The sequence below is a fragment of the Muscardinus avellanarius genome (assembly GCF_963383645.1).
Source record: "Muscardinus avellanarius genome assembly, chromosome: 11".
Taxonomy (NCBI): Eukaryota; Metazoa; Chordata; class Mammalia; order Rodentia; family Gliridae; genus Muscardinus; species Muscardinus avellanarius.
Genome location: NC_137797.1, coordinates 6,684,667 through 6,705,312, shown reverse-complemented (window position 1 = coordinate 6,705,312; position 20,646 = coordinate 6,684,667). Strand labels below are relative to the sequence as shown.

At 54.9% G+C, this 20,646-nt stretch overlaps 1 protein-coding gene across 2 annotated transcripts in view; it reads right to left on the bottom strand.

Moving 5' to 3' along the window:
- Nucleotides 1-7,724: 7,724 nt before the first annotated feature.
- Nucleotides 7,725-20,646, bottom strand: part of PACSIN2 (protein kinase C and casein kinase substrate in neurons 2) — a gene marked incomplete at both ends in the record, with an annotated part of 30,267 nt that continues 17,345 nt past the window's right edge. Inside the window, 6 exons of one of the 2 annotated variants that reach the window (XM_080705050.1) lie at nt 7,725-7,837; nt 13,572-13,768; nt 14,227-14,349; nt 15,785-15,906; nt 18,188-18,308; nt 20,293-20,468. In XM_080705050.1, coding sequence (XP_080561176.1) covers nt 7,725-7,837; nt 13,572-13,768; nt 14,227-14,349; nt 15,785-15,906; nt 18,188-18,308; nt 20,293-20,468 — 852 coding nt within the window. The remainder of the gene's footprint in view (nt 7,838-13,571; nt 13,769-14,226; nt 14,350-15,784; nt 15,907-18,187; nt 18,309-20,292; nt 20,469-20,646) is intronic. The other variant, XM_080705051.1, reaches the window with a different exon arrangement.

The window sequence follows — 20,646 nt, the reverse complement described above, 5'->3', positions numbered from 1 at the left end:
GATTTGACTTTTTGTTTTGGTAAAAGGTTCTCACTGAGTTGCTGAGGGCCTCACTAGTGACTGAGGGATTCTTCAGACCTACCCAGGGTCCTCCTGTCTCAGCTTTCCAAGCACTGGGGTCACAGGCGTGCGCCACCACGCCCGGCTCTCTGAGGCCAGGTTTTTCCGTCTACGTCTCTATCCTCAGAACCTAGGACAATGCTGCGCACATCGTGCGCATTTGTAAATACTTGTGGACTTAGAAGGCTGAGGCAAGATTGTTGTAGACTCAAAGCCAGCCTCAGCAAGTTAGCGAGAACCGGTTCCAAAATAAAAAGTAAAACAGGAGCTGGGCGCGGTGGCTTGTAGAATCCCAGCTGAGACAGGAGGATTGCAGCTGGGAAGATAGCGTCAGCTACTTAGTGAGGCCCTTTGCAGCTCAGTGAGACCCTGTTTCAAAATAAAAAATATAGCCGGGCATGGTGGTGCACACTTGTAATCCCTGCGCTTGGGAGGCAGAGACAGGAGGATCACGCAGGTTCGAAGCGAGGCGCGTGTGCTGGCTTAAGAGACCCTGTTTTCAAATAAAAATGTAAAATAGGTGTCTGGGAGTGGAGCCCGGAGGTAGAAGGGCTTCCAGGAACCCCAGTACCACCAAAATAAATAAATAAATAAATAAATAAATAAATAAATAAATAAATATATATATAATAAAAAAAAGCTGAGGCTGTCTATGAACCGCGATCCTCCTGTCTCAGCTCTTAGGAGACTGAGACAGGAAGATCACAGTTTCAAGGTCAGCCTCAACAGCTTAGCGAAGACCTCAGCAAATACAAAATTTAAAAATTTATAAAAAATAGGACTAGGAACCGGGTGTGGTGGTGCACACTTGTAATCCCCGCGCTTGGGTGGCGGAGACAAGAAGATCGTGCAGGTTTGAAGCCAGCCTTGCTGGCTTAAGAGACACTGTTTCCAAATAAAAATATATATATATATAAAAATAGGTCTGGGAGTGGAGCCCGGAGGTAGAAGGATTCCATCCCCAGTACCACCAAAAAAAAAAAAAAAAAAAAAAAAAAAAAAAAAAAAGATAGGACTAGGAGTATAGCTCAGAGGTTGATGCCAGTGGGTTCAATCCCCAGCACTAAAAAGAAAGAATTAAGAAAAAGAAAAACAAAGATTTGGCCAACTGGCAGGGTCACATGGCCTTCTGTAGAATTGTCTTTGTTATTTATTTTTCGTGAAGATAAGGCCATCCTGGCATGACTGTGGCCAAGTGAAACAGCACTGAGTCCATCCGTCTCTCTCAAGTTCAACCCAAGCTTGTCCACAGCCAAAGACCAGCCTGAGGGCAACGAGACAGTCACGTGTGAACCCGGGGGAGAGCTGCGCAGGCCTGCCCTGCCCTGCCTGGGGGACACCACCAGGCACTTCAGTCGGCACCGAGAGGAAACACACGGGCACCCTCTGAGACACACGCCATTTCTTTTTTCCTTTTGGGGGGGGGTGAGCGGGCACTGGGGATTGAACCTAGGGGCATTCTCAGAGAGCCAATTTCCCTATTCTGCTTTTTTTTTTTTTTTTTTTAATTTTGAAACAGGGTCTCACCTAGTTGCGGAGGGCCTCGCCAAGATGCTCAGGCTTGTTTTGACTTCTTTTATCATTCTGAACATAAATAGGCACCAATTAAATGGACTGCTACTTAGGCCCTTTGCAACTCAGAGAGACCCTGTTTCAAAATAAAGAATAAAGAATAGGACAGGGGGTGTAGCTTGGAGGTTGAATGCCCCTGGGTTCCGTCCCCAGACCTGCAAAAAAAGAATAAAAAACATGCCTGGGGGTGTAGCTTGGAGGTAGAATGGGTTCCACCCTTAGTAACAGGAAAAACAAAAACAAAAAAACAAACCCAAAAACAGAGTGAAGGGAAAACTGAGATGGGAGAATTTCAGATTTGAGACCGGCATACGGTAATTTAGTATGAGGATTATAAGTGTGCGTCGCACACCCAGCTGCAAGACCTGATTTCAAAATAAAAAACAAGCCGGGTGTGGTGGTGCACGCTTACAATCCCAGCATTTGGGAGGCTGAGATAGGAGGATTGCAAGTTTGCAGCCAGCCTCAGCTACTGAGTGAGGCCCTTTGCAACTCAGTGAGACCCTATTTCTAAATAAAGTATAAAATAGGTCTGGGAGTATAGCCCAGAGGTAGAAAAACCCCTGGGTTCCACCCTCAGTACCACAAAAAAAAAAAAAAAAAAAAGAAGAAGAAGAAACCAGGTCTTGCTAAGTTGCTGAGAGCCTTGCCAGGTTGCTGAGGCTGGCTTTGAACCTGCAATCCTATCTCAGACACCGGAGTACTAGGATTGCTGGAGTGCATCACCACACCCCGGCTTCGCTGACTTCATTTTTATGTCTTTGTAGGACTGCTCATGGTCATGAGGTTTCAGAGGAGATAAAATAAATTCTTTGTCAGATTTTGGCATGGACAGTGGAACCTCCCTATATACGTGGCTTAGAGGAAATGAACTTGGTATTTGGGCAGAGACAACCTTTATAACAGATACCCTTGACCTTGTATAATTATGGCAGAGGGAAGATAGGAGCCATTTGTCACTTTCCAGACAAAAAAATCCCAGGGTCTGGGTGACGAAGGGGCTTGTTTGAGGTCACACAGCTCATCAGTGCCTTAAGACGCCCATGGGACCCCGGGGACACCTCTCTGCTACCCCACCACTCCCAATCCCTCCGGCCCTTGTCTGGGAATTGTAGGGCTATCTCGGCTCAGATGTCGAGCTGTCCTGTGCCTCTCACTCCTTGTCCATCCGTCCCCACCCCTCGGGCCTTGGGCAGGAACCACCGTCTTTGGCGCCCATGACCCCTGTCCTGTGGCCCAGAACTAGTGTAACGGGATGCTTGCCTGCCACCTGGTCGTCAACAAGCACAAAGAATTGCTGGGAGTTTGGGCCGCTCTGACTTGCTTTGGGGCTGGTGTTGTCAAAGTGTGGCCCTAGACCAGCATCACCTGGGATTATTAGATATGCAAATGCCAGGCCCTGTCACCAACCTAATAATCAGCGAATGAGGAATGCCGCCCAGCGAGCTGTAATAAGCCTGCCAGGTGCGTTTGGAACTGAGCGCTCCTGGGGGCAAATGCCAGCTCTGTCTCCGACTTGCTGTGTGGCCTGAGGGAAGTCTCTCGGCCTGTCTTCCTTTCCTTGTCTGTGAATGGGAGAAAGTTTGCATTACCATTCCAGGGAAAGGTGCTCAGCACAGGGCTGATATGAAGCTGATAGATACTAAGTCCCAAGCCAGCTGGAAAGAGTGGGCTGAGAAGCTGCCTTGTTTGTTGACGGTCCTGGGAGTCCCAGTGTTCCACCTGCCATGACGAAGTGCCCCACACTGGCTGGGAGTGGTGGCATGTGTGTATAATCCCAGCATCTCTGGAGGCCGAGGCAGGATTGCGGGTTCAAGGCCAGCCTCACCAACCTAGCGAGATCCTGTTTCCAAATAAAAAATAAAAAAGGGCTGGGGTATAGCTTGAAGATTGAATGCCCTGAGTTTAATCCCTGGTAGTTATATAAATAAATAACCTTTGGGCCTGTGTGTGTGTGTGTGTGTGTGTGTGTGTGTGTGTGTGTGTGTTTCTGGGGATTAAACCAAGGGCCTTGTACATGTCAGACAAGTGTTCTACTATGGAGCAACACCCCAAACCTTTTTACTTATTTTTTTCGGTATTGGGGATTGAACCCAAGGGCATTCTACCTCCAAGCTACACCTCCAGCCTTGGTTTTTATTCTTTATATTGAAAAAGGGTCTCAATAAATTGCAGAGGGCCCCACTAAGTAGCTGAGGCTGGCAGCGAACCCCTGATCCTCCTGTCTCAGACTTCCAAGTACTGTAATTACAGGTGTGTGCCACTATACCTGGCTCTTATTTTTTTTAAAACAGGGTCTCCTTAAGTTATTGTGCATTGGCCTCAAACGTGCAATCCTCCCGTCTCAGCCTCCCAAGGACTAGGATTATAATAGGTATGTATCACCGTGTCTGGCTCTTGGGCCTTTTCTTTTTTTACTTTTTTGGCGGTACTGGGGATGGAAACCAGGGGCGTTCTACCTCCGAGCTATACCCCCAGCCCTATTTTTTATTCTTTATTTTGGGTCTCACTGAGTAGCACAGGGCCTAAGAGGTGACTATGCTTGGCTGAGAATGAGCCTTGGACATCAACTGCAGGCTGAATCAGATTCCGTTCACCCTGGGTCCATCCTCCTGGGCATCATGAAGCCAAATCCTTCTGCTTATTCCCAGCCCAGAGGTCAGGCCCCGAGGTCACTGCCTGTCCATCTATGGGGAGAACCGAGGGCCAGAGAGGGGTGTCTCCTGCAGATGTCTGGGGAACAGGTGGCCAGGACAGGGACCCGCCCTACCTTGGAGAAGGCGTAGGGCAGGATGGGCCTGGGTGGGGGTGAAGGGAACAGTCACCACCCTGGAGGGAGCTTGAACTGTAAAAATAGGTGGGGGCCGCTGGGCATGGTGGCACATGCTTGCAATCCCCGCGCTTGGGAGGCTGAGACATGAGGATCGCATAGGTTCGAAGCCAGCCTCAGCTACTTAGTAAGACTTTCAGCAACTTAGTGAGACCCTGTTTCCAAATAAAATATAAAAAAGGTCTGAGAGTATAGCCAAGAGGTAGAAAGCCTCTGGGTTCCACCCGCAGTACCACCAAAAAAAAAAAAAAAAAAAAAAAAAAAAAAGGTGAGGGTCAGAAAGGTAGCTTATAGGGCACCAATGGACTCGGGGCAGGGTCTCTCGGCTTGTGGTAGATCCTAACGGGTCATGGCCACTTGCAGGCAATGAGGCCCAGGCACCCGAGGGGCTGCGGTGTCCCATCTCCTGCAGTCTCACCTGACCTGCTTACTGCTCCGCCTGTCTGGATCCATGGTGGGCACTCTCGGCAGGCGCCTGCCCCTCCACTCTTGAACCTACAGGAACTCCCCGAGGACAGCTACCAGCTCCTCTTCACATTGACCCTGGCACCATCTCACAGGTCAGTGAATGGCTGCACAAGGTGCCCACAGGTTCCCTGCCAGGGGGAGTGACCGAAGAATTAGGACCGCCTGACCACCCCTCCTGGGCAGGTGTCGCCTTCCTCTCTCTTGGACTCAGTGTCCCCATGACCTCGGGAGCCGGTCAGACGTCCGTCCACAGGGCCTTCCTCTGCCTCCCCCAGCCCCACAGCCTACCCACAAAAGGCCAGGCGGGTGGTGAGAGGCCTCGTGTGGTTTGGGCAGCCTGGGATGTGGAGGCAGCAGTGTCCGAGGTCTGCAGGGGCCTCTGAGGACCCAGGCTTCTGGCTCAGGCCGTGGCAATCCTCCCGGCTCAGCTTCCTAAGTAGATTACAGGTGTGTACCACCGGGCAGGGCTCAAGTTTCTTCTGAAGGTAGGTACTTCCCGCCATCCCTGGGAGGTGCTTGCATTATGGCGGGGAGCGGGGCAGGGAGAGGGGTGACAGGGACCCTCCCTGCAACTGCAGGGATGCACTGACTGTCCTGAGCCAGCTGAGGGCCCTGGGGACCCGCACGGACATTGTGGGGTGTCGGCAGCAGCACGGATCTAGCGCAGCAGCTGCAGGAGGCAAAAGAGGGGCCAAGAGGGCCTGGTGGCCCAGCATGGCTGCTGCAGGAGGAGCAGTGAGCATGACAGAGTCCCTCGGCATCGTGACGACCAGTGCCCCTGAGGACCTGTGTTAGGGTTCCCTAACCCTCCTGCGGGAAGGCAGGCATTCTCCCTGGGGAAACTGAGGCCCAGAAAGCAGGGCAGGTGGGCTTGAGGGGTGGGGCTGGCACAGTGTAGGTCATTTCCTGCCAGCAGCCAAGGCCCAGCGCTGCTCCTCATCTCCCCCACCATGGAGGGCAGCAAGGTGGACCTGGGCTTCAGTCATCTTGTCTCCTCCCGCCCCTCCCTCATCAGTGAGGCCCAGAGGGAGAGAGGGACCCCAGGGCTTTTGCTCAGCAACTCAGACCCCCTGGGCAGAAATGGCTGTTGGGAGGTTCTGCTGTTGGGGGGGGGGGGATGTTTGCAGAGGAGTTATTTGCAGTCTCGTCCTGCTGTGCTGAGTGATGCTGGAGATCAGAGGAAGTGCCAGGAGGATGCACCCAGGAGACAGGAGCCTCAAGTCCCAACCTCCAGCTTGGAAGGGGTCTTGTGCTCTGGTCTCGCCCAGCCCCAAGGACAGTAGCCCCAGAAAGGCCCTGTCACAGGAGGGAGGGCAGACGTGCGGCAAAGTTTCACACAGGCATGCACACAGGAGATCAACTGTTTATTGATTTGCTCTAAAATACTGTACATTTAAAGGAACGCCTAACCTTAAAGACCTGACAATTTTGGTATATCTGTAGCACAGGAACAAGGATTTCTGCTGGTAAGTTGCCATGACAGACAGGCGGGCCCACTCTCCAAGCAAGACAAAGAGCTCACCGCAAAGGAAGAGGAGAGGCGAGTGTCCAAGCGGCGGCGGCTGGAGCCACTGTCCGCGCCCACAAGGGGAAGGCCCCAGCACCCGCCCTCTGCCCAGCAGCATGCTTCTGGTGCAGTTCTGCGGCGTTCCCTGCCAACTTGGGGGACTGTGCTGTGGTGAGCCCATCTTCCATCGGCTGCCAAGGAAGGTGGGCGAAGGGGCCATAGCCAGCCAGAGAGGATGAGCCTTCCCTCCCTCAGCAGCCTCCACTTGGAGGCCCAGGTCACAGAGCAGTGGGGAGAAGGCCCAGGCAGCCAGCCAGGCCTGTGCCCAAATGCAGTAGGCTTCAAGCAGCTTACGGATGACAGCCGTAGTCAGAAGCTGTAAAATTTCATTTACACACTGGGGAAACTCTTTAGATTCTCTGAGTATCAAATAATATGTACAGATATACACCAAGACATGACAGTCTAATGTAAAGCATCTTAATCTGCAGACGCATCTGCTTGAAAAGCTATCTCTTTACTTTTTAACCTTTCAAGTCTCCCATAGAACTTAATTTGTACAAGAGTAAAGTTTTAAGCAATAGAGTGAAAATAAGTTTTAAATACAGTAACTTTGGGGAGCACTATCAAAGGCGATCTCTGCGATACACACTTGCCGGCCCCGTGCCCCGCCAGGGCTCTGGCCAAGGGCTCGGCCTGCTGGCAGGAGCTGTGGCCCTCACACCTGCCCAGAGGTGGCGTGGCTGCTGGGCAGAACAGCATGGAGACAGAGGTATCATGTCCTCTAGAACAGTGTGGACAAATCTATGCCATCATTTACACATGAGTGAATGGAAGAACAGGAACATAAAAAAGTGTAACTGTACATAGCCTTTAAATTAAAACCTCAGCATCTTTACTCAGAAAACGGCATGTAAGTTTGTTCACTTAACTTGCAGGTATGGGACTCGTCAGAGAATAATCATTGGGACAAGAACCAGCGCGGCCCACCTGGCCCTAGGAGACGAGTGGAGACAGACAGATCCGTGGTAAGCCGAAGAGCGGGCAGGGCAGGGTGGCCTCTCTTGTCCTCGTCTTCCTGTGCCCAGATCTCCCCAGTGTGCTTGGAAAGGGGCCGAGTCCCAGGCGAATTGACCAGCTCATCTGCCTTCAAGGGCACCGGGAAGCCGAGAGCAACGGGCCCACCACCTTGGCAGGTGGAGCGGACGCCCGCGTGGCTGCGGGGCCGAGGCTGACGGAGCTCCTAGGCCGGCCGCTTCCATCCCTCCGCCAGCCGCTCACGGCCGGTCACTGTATGGCCTCGACGTAGTTGGCCGGGTACAGGCCAACCTGGCCGCTGTCTAAGCGTCCCTTGCACCAGCCCTGCTCATCCTCGTCCTCTATCTTGGTCAGCTCATCCCCTGCAAGACAGAGAGGGAGTGGACTTAGTGAGGGGGCTAGGGCGGGAGGCACCCAGCAAGGGGCGGACAGGAACCTCCTGGAACATGCTTCTGGGCTGGGCAAGGTCCCTCCCTTGCTCCTTCAGTCACTGGGGCTTCTCACAGTGACTGGAGCCAACAGCCCTCATGGTCACCATGGAGATGAGCTCTGCAGGTCTGGTCTCTGCCTTCCTGCCACAGGCCCTCACTGCCGCCGCCCCTGCCTGGCCCTGCCGGCAGCTCTCCCTGGATCCATCCAGGTTGCCGTGGTCTCTGGCCTCTAGGCTGGGAGGCCAGGGACCACGCCAGACCTGTCTCTCTATCCCCAGCACCTGGCTCAGGGCCTGTGCAAGATAACATTGGTCAACCGCTCCCATCTGCTGAGATGGGAGCCGTGGGTCCCACGCTGGAGCCTTCCCACGGCTCTGTGCTTCAGTGTGGCTTCATTTAGCTCTTGTTCATACTTGAAGGTGGCCGAGGCCAGACCGTGACGGAGAGGGAGACCGAGATGAGAAGAGATAGAGACTGCTCGAGACAGACCTGGGGACAAGATCAGAGGTGTGGCCAGGATGACCGTGGGGCAGTGGCACTGTGCAGAGCTCCAGGCCCTGCGTTTTCAGGTTCAGGGCAAGCAGCGGGGCCTGGCTCCCAGGGGCGGGTGAAGGGCCTGGGTGCTTCTGGCTGAGAGGACCTGCTGGCTCAGACCACCTCAGGAGTAAGCCACGGGTGGAAACCCATAGTCCCAAGGGCTGTCATATCTTTACTGTTGTTTGCAGTTTTGAATTTCTCTTTGGTGTTTTGGCACATTTTTCAGAATGAAACATAATTTTCCTGAGGCAATTACGCTTTGTCTAGCAACATTTTTTCTGACATTTTTTTTGTGAGTCAGCAATACTTGGTCAAGATGCCTGTGGGGCAGAGTCCGGGAGGCTCCCAGAGCTCTCAGGACTTCCAGATTCCCGGCCAGCCCCACTGCTCACAAGCTGGGGACCCAGGTGAACTGCGTCTGCTCCCTGGGTGTTTCCGTCATCCACAGACAAGGAATGCTATGAGGACTAAGCGTTAAACACATCGCCCCTGGGATGCCAGGAGCCTGGCATGCAGCGTGCGCCCAACGCTGTGTGCTATGTGCAGCGGGTTCCCTGCACTTGGAAACATCTAAAAGCTGGAGTAATGGCACGTGTCTGTAATCTCAATAGATGGGAGGCTGAGACAGGACTGCAGGTTCACAGGCAGCCTCAGCAACTTAGTGAGACCCTGTTACCAAAAAAAGAAGAAGAAGAAGAAGAAGAAGAAGAAGAAGAAGAAGAAGAAGAAGAGGAGGAGGAGGAGGAGGAGGAGGAGGAGGAGGAGGAGGAGGAGGAGGAGGAGGAGGAAGAAAGAAAGATCAGAAGCAAGCGCAGAGGCTATAGGCCAGTGTCCATGAAGAGCCACCGTTCTCCTGCCCTCTGGACCACACACACTGCTGGCCTCCCGCCCAGCCCTTGCAGGCGGCTGTGCTCCCAGGCCCAGCTCCAGGCTGCACCCCATCTGCACGGACGCTACATGAGTGGGGCAGGAGTCCAGCGGGGAATGGCTCCCTGATAGCAAGACCAGAGAGGCGGCAGAGCCCAGCCAGGCCAAGCATGAGCAGCACTGGCAAGGGATGCCTTCAATGGTAAAAAGGCAAAGTCACAGAACTTAGATAGAGTGAGCAGACCAGTTCAAGGTGTAAAAGAGACAGCGACTAAAAACATTCACACTTGCAATCCCAGCATTCAGGAGACTAAGACAGGAGGGTCAAGGTTTGTGGCCATCCTCAGCTACTTAGTGAGGTCCTTTGCAACTCAGTGAGACTCTGTTTCAAAATAAAGAATAAAGCCGTGTGGTGGGGCACACTTGTAATCCCAGTACTTGGGAGGCTGAGTCAAGAGGATCTCAGGTTTGTAGCCAGCCTCAGCAACTTAGCAAGGCTCTCTGCAACCCAGTGAGATTCTGTTTGAAAATAAAGAATAAAAAATAGGGCTAGAAAGCTGGGCGTGGTGGTGCATGCTTGTAATCCCAGCATTTGGGAGGCTGACACCGGAGGATCATGGTTTGCGGACAGCCTCAGCTACTTGGTGAGGCCTCCGCAACTTAGTAAGACCCTGTTTCAAAAATAAAGAATATCGCCGGGCATGGTGGCACACGCTTGCAATCCCCGCGCTTGGGAGGCGGAGACAGGAGGATCATGCAGGTTTGAAGCCAGCCGCTCTGGCTTAAGAGACCCTGTTTCCAAATAAAAAAGTATAAAAAATAGGTCTGGGAGTGTAGCCCGGAGGTAGAGTTTCCAGGAACCCCAGTACCACCAAAAAAAAAAAAAAAAAAAAAAAAAAAAGAAGAAGAAGAAGCAGAAGAAGAAGAAGCAGAAGAAGCAGAAGAAGAAGAAGAAGAAGAAGAAGAAGAAGAAGAAGAAGAAGAAGAAGAAGGAGAAGAAGAAGGAGAAGAAGAAGGAGAAGAAGAAGAAAAAGAAAAAGCAGGGCTGGGGGTGTAGCTCAGAGGTTGAATACCCTTGGGTTCCATTCCCAGACCTGCCAAAAAAAAAGGGGGGGGGGGCTGGAAGTGTAGCTAGGAGGTAAAATGCCCCTGGGTTCAATCCCTAGTGCCACAAAAACATTTTTTTTTTCGTTTTTGACAATTTACTTGCAGGTGGAAGAAACATCTGAAACCTATAAAATTGCTATAAAGCCCAATACATAAAATACAAAAATAATTACATATTGGAAACAAGTCAGTAAACAGAGCAGGAGCAACAACCCCAAACATGGATGTCATTACACTGGATAAGGATGGCTAAAGGCATGTAGCTCTCCCTGGTACGGTGCTCCTCTAGCATGCACAAGGCCTTGGGTTCCATCCCCAGGATGATAAAAAAACAAAACAAAACAAAGCGGGGCGTGGTGGTGAACGCTTGTAATCCCTGCACTTGGGAGGCTGAGACAGGAGGATCGCACGGGTTCGAAGCCAGCCTCAGCTACTTAGTGAGATCTCGTTTCCAAATAAAATATAAAAAAGGTCTGGGAGTATAGCCCGGAGGTAGAAAGCCTCTGGGTTCCATCCCCAGTACCACAAAAAAACAAAACAAATCCCAGGTATAGTAGTACATCTGTGATCCAGCAACCTGGGCTGGATTATAGGCCGAGACAGAAAGATTACAAGTTTGAGGCCAGCACAGGCAATTTAGCAAGACCCTGTCTCAAAAGAAACAATAAAAAGGGCTGGGAGTATAGCTCAGAGGTAGAGTATCCCTGGGTTCAATCTTTAGCACCACACACATGAGAAAAGGCAGGGGAGGGGGAGATAGAGAGGAGAGGAGAGGGAAAGGATAAGAGAAAGAAGATGAGAGAGGGAGAGAAAGAGGATGAGAGAAAAAGAGAGGAATAGAGACAGAGAGAGGAGAGAGAGAGAGAGGGGAGAGAGGGGAGAGAGGGGGGGGAGGAAGGGAGGAGAGGGGAGAGGAGAGAGAGGAGAGATCTAGAACTGGCCACAGGGACTGATGGCAATGTTGGCCTAGCCTCCCTCTTGGAGGGGTAGGCCTGGTTCTGGGTGGCTTTGATGCGGGGCAGAGCAGAGGAAGGAGCACGGGCTCCTACAGGCTGTCTGTGGACCGAGGCTACTGCAGCCTCTTTGGGCAGGCTTTAAACACCAATGTCCTTCTTCACAGAGCTAGAAAGATGAGTCCTAAAATTCCTATGGAAAAATAAAAGACCCAAAATAGTGAGAGCGATTCTCACCAGTAAGAACCATGCAGGAGGCTTCAAATTATACTACAGAGCTACAGTAACAAAAAAACAATAAAAAAGTATACAAAAAATAGGTCTGGGAGTGTAGCCCGGAGGTAGAAGGGTTTCCAGGAACCCCAGTACCACCAAAAAAAAAAAAAAAAAAAAAAAATCAGCATAGTATTGGCACAAAAACAGACACAGACCAATGGAATGGAAAAGAAGACACAGAAACAAACGAGGCCCTTTGCAACTCAGCGAGACCCTGTTCCAAAATAAAGAATAAAAAATAGGGCTGAAGGTATAGCTCAGAGGTAGAATGTCCCCGGGCTCAATCTCCAGCACCACAAAAAAAAAAAAAAAAAAAAAAAGAGCTAGTGAACTGAACATTCAGTTGGCCAAAATATATTAAAAATGTTCAACATCATTAACAATCAGGGAGATGCAAATCAAAACTCCACCGAGATTCTATCTAGCCCCAACTAGAATGCCAATCATCAAGAATGCAGACAACGGTAACTGCTGGCCAGCATGTGGGAATAAGTCCTGTCACTGCTGTGGGACTGCAGAGGAGTGCAGCTGATATGCAGACCAGTGCGCGGAGTTCTCAGAAAGCTGGGACTGGTCCACCGTACAGTCCCGCTGCACCACTCCTGAGCACCTCCCCAAAAGGACTGACGTCAGAATATTAGAGCAATACATGCGTATCCATGTTCACAAGCGGCCAAAGCTACAAAGCCAAATCATGGAAGCAGCCTAATGTCCAGCAGATGGCTGGATTACAAAATGACGGGATATACACAACGGAATTCTACTCGGCAGCGAAGAACAAAATGACATCATCTGCAGGAAAGTGGACAGGCCTGCCGAACATGATAGGGAGTGAGACGAGCCCGTCACCGAAGTGAAGGGTCACGTGCCCTCTCTCATATGGGATGGAGAGATGAGCGTGGAGGGGAGGAAGGAGAACCAGAGGGGGCACCCTGCCGCTGACGGCGTGGACACACGACGTCACGAACGCCGGCCTCAGTGTCACGTGTGGGAGGGAAGGGAAAGGAAGGGCGGGAGCGAGCGGAGGCTCAAAGTCCTGTGAGCATGTGTGCCCATCACTGTCAACTACACAGTGCAGTGAGACTACAAAGGCACCAATAAAAGTACTTCAAAAAAATATTGAGGGTTTCAGCCCATTTTGGTGAATTGCCACCAGTATTAAAAAAGAGAAACACAGCTGGGCGTGCTGGTGCACACTTGTAATCCCAGCATTCGGGAGGCTGAGATTGGAGGATCATGGTTTGCGGACAGCCTCCGCTACTTAGTGAGGCCCTGTTTCCAAATAAAATATAAAATAGGTCTGGGAGTGTAGCCTGGAGGTAGAAGGCCCCTGGGTTCCATCCCTGGTAACACACACACACACACACACACACACACACACACACACACACACTAAAATAGGGCAAGGGGTGTAGCTCGGAGGTCGGAATGCCCCTGGATTCCATCCCCAGACCCGCAAAAAAAAAAAAAAAAAAAAAAAAAAAAGAGAAAATGTCCATAGGCAGAGTGCACATAATCAGGATCCAGACTGTCCTGTAAAATCAGGATTTCAGCTCCTGGCCGGGCAGGTGTGAGCGGGCAGGTGTGTGTACAGCACACTGGCTGCAGAAGGAATGTCTGGCAGGCGCCACCTGAGACAGGATACGCTGAAGCTACTCTGGGGCCGAGAAAGCAAGGCTCTCTCCGGACCCACAGGGCTGTGCGCTGTGCGCTGTGCGCTGTGCGGGGAGGAGCCAGCGGTCCCGCCAGCAGCTCCAGCTGCGCCTGCCAAGGGCAGGTGACCTGGGCAGGGGCATCCAGGTGTCGCCCTGCTTTCTGGTTTTGGCAGTGAGTGCCTGCCTCTTTTGCAACAGAGGGGGAAGGTGTCAGAGAGGGAGCCCCAGGTGACTTCGACACGGCCAGGCCAGGCCAAGGGCGGCACCCACCGGCCTTGAAGCTCAGCTCATCGTGCTCCTGCCCCTCGTAGTCGTACAGGGCCCGGACGCGCACTTCTGTGCCCGAGGTGGGGTCCTCGTCAAATGGGTTGGAGTCTCCATTGGCATCCGCGGAGGAGAAGGGGTTGTTTGACTCATCGTCAGACCAGTCGGTGGGGTAGCTCTGGGTCTTCTCGTAGCTGCTCACACTGCAACAAAGGTGTTGGCAAGGGGCTCTCAGCGTGGGCTGGTGGAGGACGTGAGGTCCACCCTGAGCCTCCACCCTCTCAGGGCTGAGGTCTACTTCCAAGGGACCACAGCACCCTCTGGCATGACAGCCTGGTGGGGCCAGAGCCCTGCGAGAATTCATGCTGTCCACGCATCCTGAGCTCCTGATGGAGGGCCCGCGCCAGCAACTACAGAGGCAGGCCCCCCGCGCAGGCAGCCCACCAGTCTTCTTCCTGTGGCAGTGCGGGGTTGAAGGGTTAATGCAGGACAGAGGGAAAGCAACCAGAGTGTTAGCGGTGCCCTCCCACAGAAGTGGAGAAGCAGAGACTGTCCAGCAGCGGCCGCGGGCCTGGGTGCAGAGTGGGCGAGACCCTGAGAGAGCCCTGGATGGGGTCGCAGAGAAAGAGAGCAGGGACCAGAGGGAAGCGTGTTCACCAACGTTTTGGCCTTAATGTCCTCCTTCTCACTGACGGTGCTGCCTGTGTCGTCCTCGTCCTCGAAGGGGTTGTAGCTGGACTGTGACTGCGTGGACTGGGCGGGGTTGCTCAGGACACTAAGGTTGCTACAGGGAGAGACAGAGCTTTCAGGGACCCCAGCTAGGCCCGCCGCGGGCCCTGCTGACTCCTACACGCAGGATCATGGTGCCCCCTCCAGGACACCAGGTCCTCTCTGATCAGAGGAGGGATACACTGAGGCCATACTTGGCTGTTCAACATGATTTAAGATGCCCATTTTCCTTCCTCGAATCTGGAGGTGTCAAGGCAGGGTGGGGTGACTGGGCCACAGGGGTGCACAGCTGCTCTTGGCTCAGGGCTCCTCCCACCCTTGTTGCCACCTAAGGCTGAGCCTGCGGACAGAGCCAGTGGGGCTGCCCGGGGAGGGTGGCAGCCTAGGAGACTGAGTGGGGTAGGCCTGACTTCTCCAGACCCAGTGTGCGCCTCCACCTTCATTACTAAAGGGCCCAGCGGAAGGTTCCCTGGTCCTCTGGGCCTAGAGCTTCCGAAACCAGGCGCAAAGCTTCCCGGGTAGCCCACGCTAGGGAGAATAAAGGGCTCTCTCAGTGTCTGCGAGAGAACCATCCTCACTGCTCTGCCAGCCCCCGTGAGCCAGACTGACTGAAGAGCAGAGATGCTGGGGGCGGGGGGTGAGAGGAAGGGGCTGCAGGTGCCACACCCTGGAGTGGGGGACACAGCAGTAAAGAAAAGGTCGCTACTCCGCCAAGTAACTTGGGGCTGATGCAGTGGGCACAGAGTGCCACGTGGGCTTCAGCAGGGCACGTACAGCACATCTGAGGCCACAGGGCCCTCTGCCCTCTAGGCACCTTTCTCTAGCAGACTCCACACCAAGGGGCCTGGTGCAGGGCTGACCAGCCTGGAGCCTGCCCAGGTCCCCTCCCCAGCTTCTGCTCAGCATGCAGGAATGGCCTGATGCCACCCCCAGACCATGTGCACGGCAGCCAGCAGGCCGAGGATCGCCATGCCTGCGGCCTGGAACCCCGGGAAGACCCAGTCCGGAGCTGCCCACTGCCAAGTGTGGCACGGAGGCCCCTAGACAGGTCCTGAAGGAAGCCTCCTACAGCACAAACTTCTCAGAAGGCTCTAACAACCACAGAGCCACCTCTTCGATCCACCAACACGTATTTAGACACATCAGAAATGACCAATGCTTTTTCTCAGTGAGGGGTAGCTCAGCAGTCCCCTGTTCCTCCCTCACACGGCACTTGCACACACAGGAAGAAAGCACCTGAAGCGCCAGGAGGGCACCAGCAGCAGCGTGCCTTCACCGCCACGTCCATGTGGCAGTGCCCCCAGGGACGGTGGCCAGCCCCCTTGCCCGGGCCCGGACCTGCCGGGGCAAAGGCTCCCTCTGCTCCACCAGCAGCTCAGCACCAGGAAAAGGTGCTCCCTCCTGAGATGCCCTGGCACCCCACCCGGCCAGGGAGCTTCAGGAGAGATGCCCAGGACACGCAGGTGACCTGGCCGCAAGCCAGCGCTCACCTGCTGGGCTTGCTCTGCATGGACTGGTCTCCTGTCTGGTTGATGCCTGTCAGGGTGATGCCGTCGGAGGCCTTCTTCCTCTCCCTCCGGCTCAGAGTCCGGTTCAGGTCTGCTGACCACTCCTGCACAACAGGGCGAGGAATCGGGAAGTTCACTTGTTGGAAGCCAAAGCGATCTAAGCTCCATTACAACCGCAGGGCCCTGCCTCCCGGCCACTGGTGTCCTTCAGTCCAGCCCCAGAAGTCTCCCAACCCCACATCATGCTGGCTATGGCTCTCGGCGCCAAGCCCCAGCAGGCCAGCATGGTTTCCAGTGGCCTCCCCCGGGAGTGGCCGGGAGGCAGCCCTCCGGGGCACGTCGCCTTGTCTTTGTCCTGAGGTACAGCTGCAGATCCTCCGTCTGTGCCAGGGCTAACGGCCGGCTAGAGACCTGAGCCACCGCACAGAGTGGGGGACTCATGGGCCTCCAAGCTGTCTGCCTGGGGCATCCCCTCTTTAACCTGAGTGCACGCTGGTGGCTAGCAAAGCCCCCAGAGGAGATGGTTTATCTCCACAAAGGTTCACTATTTTCCCAGCAATGAACAGACTCATCATCATCAGACTCATCAGTGGGCTCAGAGAAGTACAACTGGGACGAGGTCTTGATTTTCCAGAAAAATCTCATGGTACACATATTTAAAGAATCCTCCCTCTTCCTTCTCTTTTCTATTATCAAACAACTTTAACGTGTGGCTGATAAGACAGCCCAGCTCCCATCCGTTACAGACGAGGACATGAGGCCCAGAAAGAGAGACTGGCCCACGCCAAGTGGCCGGCTCCAAAAGCAGGGCGCCTCATCTGTCAGTTACTCCCTGACTGGAAGTGGCTGACCGGCAGCTCGGTGGAGAGCTCTCTGCCCACCGTGAGCTCTGGGCCGAGTCATGCTTGCGCAGCAAGCAAGTTTGGAGGGAAGGGCGGCCGACAACCCTGACATGAGCTGCGCCGGCTGCAGTGCTGCAGAACCGGGGCCGCCCCTCAGGACTGTGCGGCGAGGACACGCAGCAGGGCCGGGGGCTGTAAGGTAGCCATAAAACAGACTTACTTCATCCTTGTGGCATGGAAAATAAAAACAAATAATTTCATTAGAGAAAGACAGGCAGGGTCCAGGACCAGCAAAGTGTGCACAGAGGGACACACAGGCATGGGTTCCCAGTCCTCAGGGCGGGGACTGGGGGCTCCGGCCAGGACACCCCTCCTCACGGCGCCCATGCCACCATGGAGGCAGCGCTGTGGGCTGGAAGCAGCGGTGCCCACTTCACCTCAGCACGCCTTGTCCAGAGGAGAGGGCGCTGTCCTCTCCAGCCACCCACACCAGAAGTGGCCCACCTCCCAGCGCCTCTGCAAGGGGAGAGCCTGCTGCGCAGCCTCCTGCCAGGCCCACGCCGCCTCCTGCAGACCTCATGGAGTCTAGGGAAGGCGCAGGGGTGCGGGCAAGACAGCGCAGGCAGGCGGAGAAGGGGCCCAGGAGCTGTGTGGCAGGCCCTGGCAGCAGCCACCATTCAGGGCCAGGTCACTGCCCCACGACCACCTCAGGCGGTCACTCCCATCTTACATGTGAGAAGCCAGAGGCGCGTCAAGGGAAAGCGGCCTGCTCACATTTCACGCCTGCTCAGTGGCCAGGCAGGAGCCGGATACCAGCCTAGGTTCTAGCGAGACTGGGCCTGTGAAGCCACGGGAGGTGCTGGCCGCGGCCTTTGGAGCCTCTCCACCACACGGAGGGAGACTCCCTCTCAGGGGACACAGGTGGCAGGACGTTTGGCCACTGCTTTCCACGCTCCTGTGAGGGGTCCAGGCGGATCCGGCAACCCAATCATAGGAGGCATGAGTCCCAAGCTCCCCACGCCCTTGGATTTTGCAATGTAAAGATACTAGAGGGCTCAGACCCACAAAATGGGAAATGAGGAAAGTTCATCCTGAATCACATCCCCGGCTTATTGGCCGAGGCATGGAGAAATCCCTGCTGGAAGGGTGAGGGGCTGCCTCCTGGCTCCCCCCCCAACGTGGTGGGCTCAGGCCTGGGGCACGGTAGCCACCCCCTTGCTGGCCAACCTGCGGGAGGGGCAGGCCCCAAGCTCCTGGGTACCCTGTAGTGCTCAGACACCAGGAAGGGCTTGATGCAGCAAGGGACAGTCAATCGATCCTTTTACCTACAAAGCAAAACCTGTGCCCTCCCTAGAGGCACAAAGGCCCTCAGCGACGCCTGCAGTTTCCAGGACCACCAACTTGGCTTGCACCATTGCTAGACAAAGGCTATCAATGGGGCAATTGCTGGCACGGGGTCTGGAGTAGGAGACACGGGCAGCTCAGCGCTGGGGCCCGGGGCCCTGCTGGGAGATGGCGTCCTGGGCGCATGGCCTCCTCTCACCTCAAACTGCGGCCAGTTCATGGCCATGCCTGGCCCGTGGTTGGCTCGGAACCACCTCAGGTCTTCCACTGCGTCGGCGGCTTTGATGCTCTGCTCCAGGTCGCGGTAAATGGTTTTGTAGCTGTAGCAGGGAAAGAAGCACTGCTCTGCGGGCAGGGTCCAGCCACCACTGGTCCCGCCCAGCGCAAGGCCCATCACAGCAGACCCCAGGTCTCCACAGCCAGCACTAGCTGATTTCCCAGACACAGATCAGGGACACTTTCCCCGCTGCCATGGGCAAAGATGGGGACAGCACCCGCCACAGCAGGCTCGGGACAGAGGGGCGCTGGCTACAACTAGGGGCAGCAAGTGAGCAAGTCGGGTAACACCTGCGAGCCACGTGGGCACCAGGGAGTACCGTCACGCTCAAGCTGAGTAGAGGGAGTGGCAACCAGAGTGTCACAACGCTCCTCCCCACCGCCCTCAGAAGAGCTGCAGGCTAATGTCCAGATGTGCAAACACAGCATGCAAGGACTGCCTCGGTGGAGAACACACTCACACACCGAGGGCCTCCCAGTGCACTCAGGGCAAGCGCTCAGACCAGGGCAAGGTGTGGCTCCTGTGGCCGACACATCGTTTACTTCCCCTGGGCCTCAGTTTTCTCCTTTCTTAACAGTCATGGTACTTAGGCTTAAGGCCTGAATGTGCCCTCCGCTAAGATAGCTGGAGTCCTAACCCCAGGACCTCTGAATGTGACCTTATTTGAAAACAGGGTCTTTTTAGATGTTATCAAGTTAAAATAAAATATTAAGCAGGCCCTTAATCCAACAGGACTGATGTCCTTTTAAAAGGAGGAGTTTGGACTGGACAAAGAAGGGGGATGATGTGAAGACACATGTGGAAAGACAGCCTGGGGACTGGCGTGGTGTGGCCACGAGCTGGGGAGCCAGGGGCAGCACGCACCGCAGCTGAAGGGGCGGGAAGGGCTGCCCAGTGCCTCGGAGGGAGCGCGGCCAGCCTAAGTCTGGATGTAGGATTTCTGGCGCCCAGAACTGTGAGAAGGTAAGTCTGGCTGGTTGTTGGGCAGCCCCAGGGTGGAGACGCTGCCGGCCCCAGGGCAGCCTGCAGGACACGGCGCCAAGTGGCCTGCAGCCCGAGGCCAGTGTGCACACCGGAGGAGCTGGCCAGCCCGCCCTGGCCAGCTGTGCAGCGGCAGGTGGGCCGTCTAACCTTGTTCAGCCTCGGCCTCATCCACACGGTGGGGACAGTACGACCCACTTCACAAGGCTGCCACAAACCCCACTGCCCGGTGGCAGAGCAGCTACGCAGTCACTGTTGCTCTTCTTCTCTTCCCTTTTCATTGGTTCGGGGGACTAACCTCAGGGCCATTCTAACTCCAGCCGGAACTCCCAGCCCTTTTCAGTTTTCATTTTGAACCAGGGTCTCACTCAATTACTGAGCCTGGCTTCTAACCTGTAAATCTCCCAAGATCAGGGTCACAGCTGCGCGCCACCGCGCCTGTTTTGTTTTCTTAATGATGTCAACGCAGGGCGTGTGATTTCCTGTTAACGAGGCCTGGCCTCTGATCCGTCTCTCAATGGTCTGCCAGGTGGTGACAAAAGCAGACTTCTGCCAACGTCCCCAGCGAGTCTAGAGCTGTGACCTGAGGCAGGCGCTGGAGGACTAAGGCGAGGGGAGCACTGAAGAAATATCACAGATCCTGTGTCACGATTCAGAACCAGTCTCGCAGGGACCATGGTTCCCCTGGGGCCTGCAGCCACTGAGAAGCCAGGGCCAGGCTGACAGCGAGGATGAGAAGCCTCAGGCAGCCTGTCCCGGGCAGGGAAGCACCGGCTCCCTCCAGTGGCCTTCACATCTCCAGCCTGGCTGGTGGTAGCCGTGGCCGGGAACACGCAGCCCTCCCTTCATCTGCCCAGTCAGCAGTCGGCTGGCCCAGGGAGGCCCTTCCTGAGCCACAGGACAATGTGCCAGCTAGTCACACTGTACTGCCGTGAGGCTCAGCACAAGGGACCTGGGCGTCAGGACGCAGCGCGAGGCCTCTGGCTAACACTGCCACGCCGCCTGCCGCCCTGTCCAACGCACATCCGAGCTGAAGGGCAACTCACCCAGCCACGTTGGCCAGGTCCAGGTGCTTCTGGACCTCCAGCATGACCTCCCGGAAGAAGCGGAGGCGCTTTTCCTCGAACTGCTGGCACTGCTCGAACACCTGCTCCATGTTCTCCATGTACTGGGGCGTGCCCTGGTCCAGCTCCTTCAGGGACTTCTCGTACTTCTCTTTGGTCTAGATGAAAAGCCAGGCATGGGACAGAGGTTCATGTCCACTCCAGCTCCGCTCGCCTGCCTGCCCCGCAGCTTCGGCGGGCTCACATCCGGGCCCTTGGCTTTGCGTGGCAAACCACCCCAGCATGGGCACAGTCTCTCGCCAGAGTGAGGCACAAACGGGTGGCGTGGCGGTCACC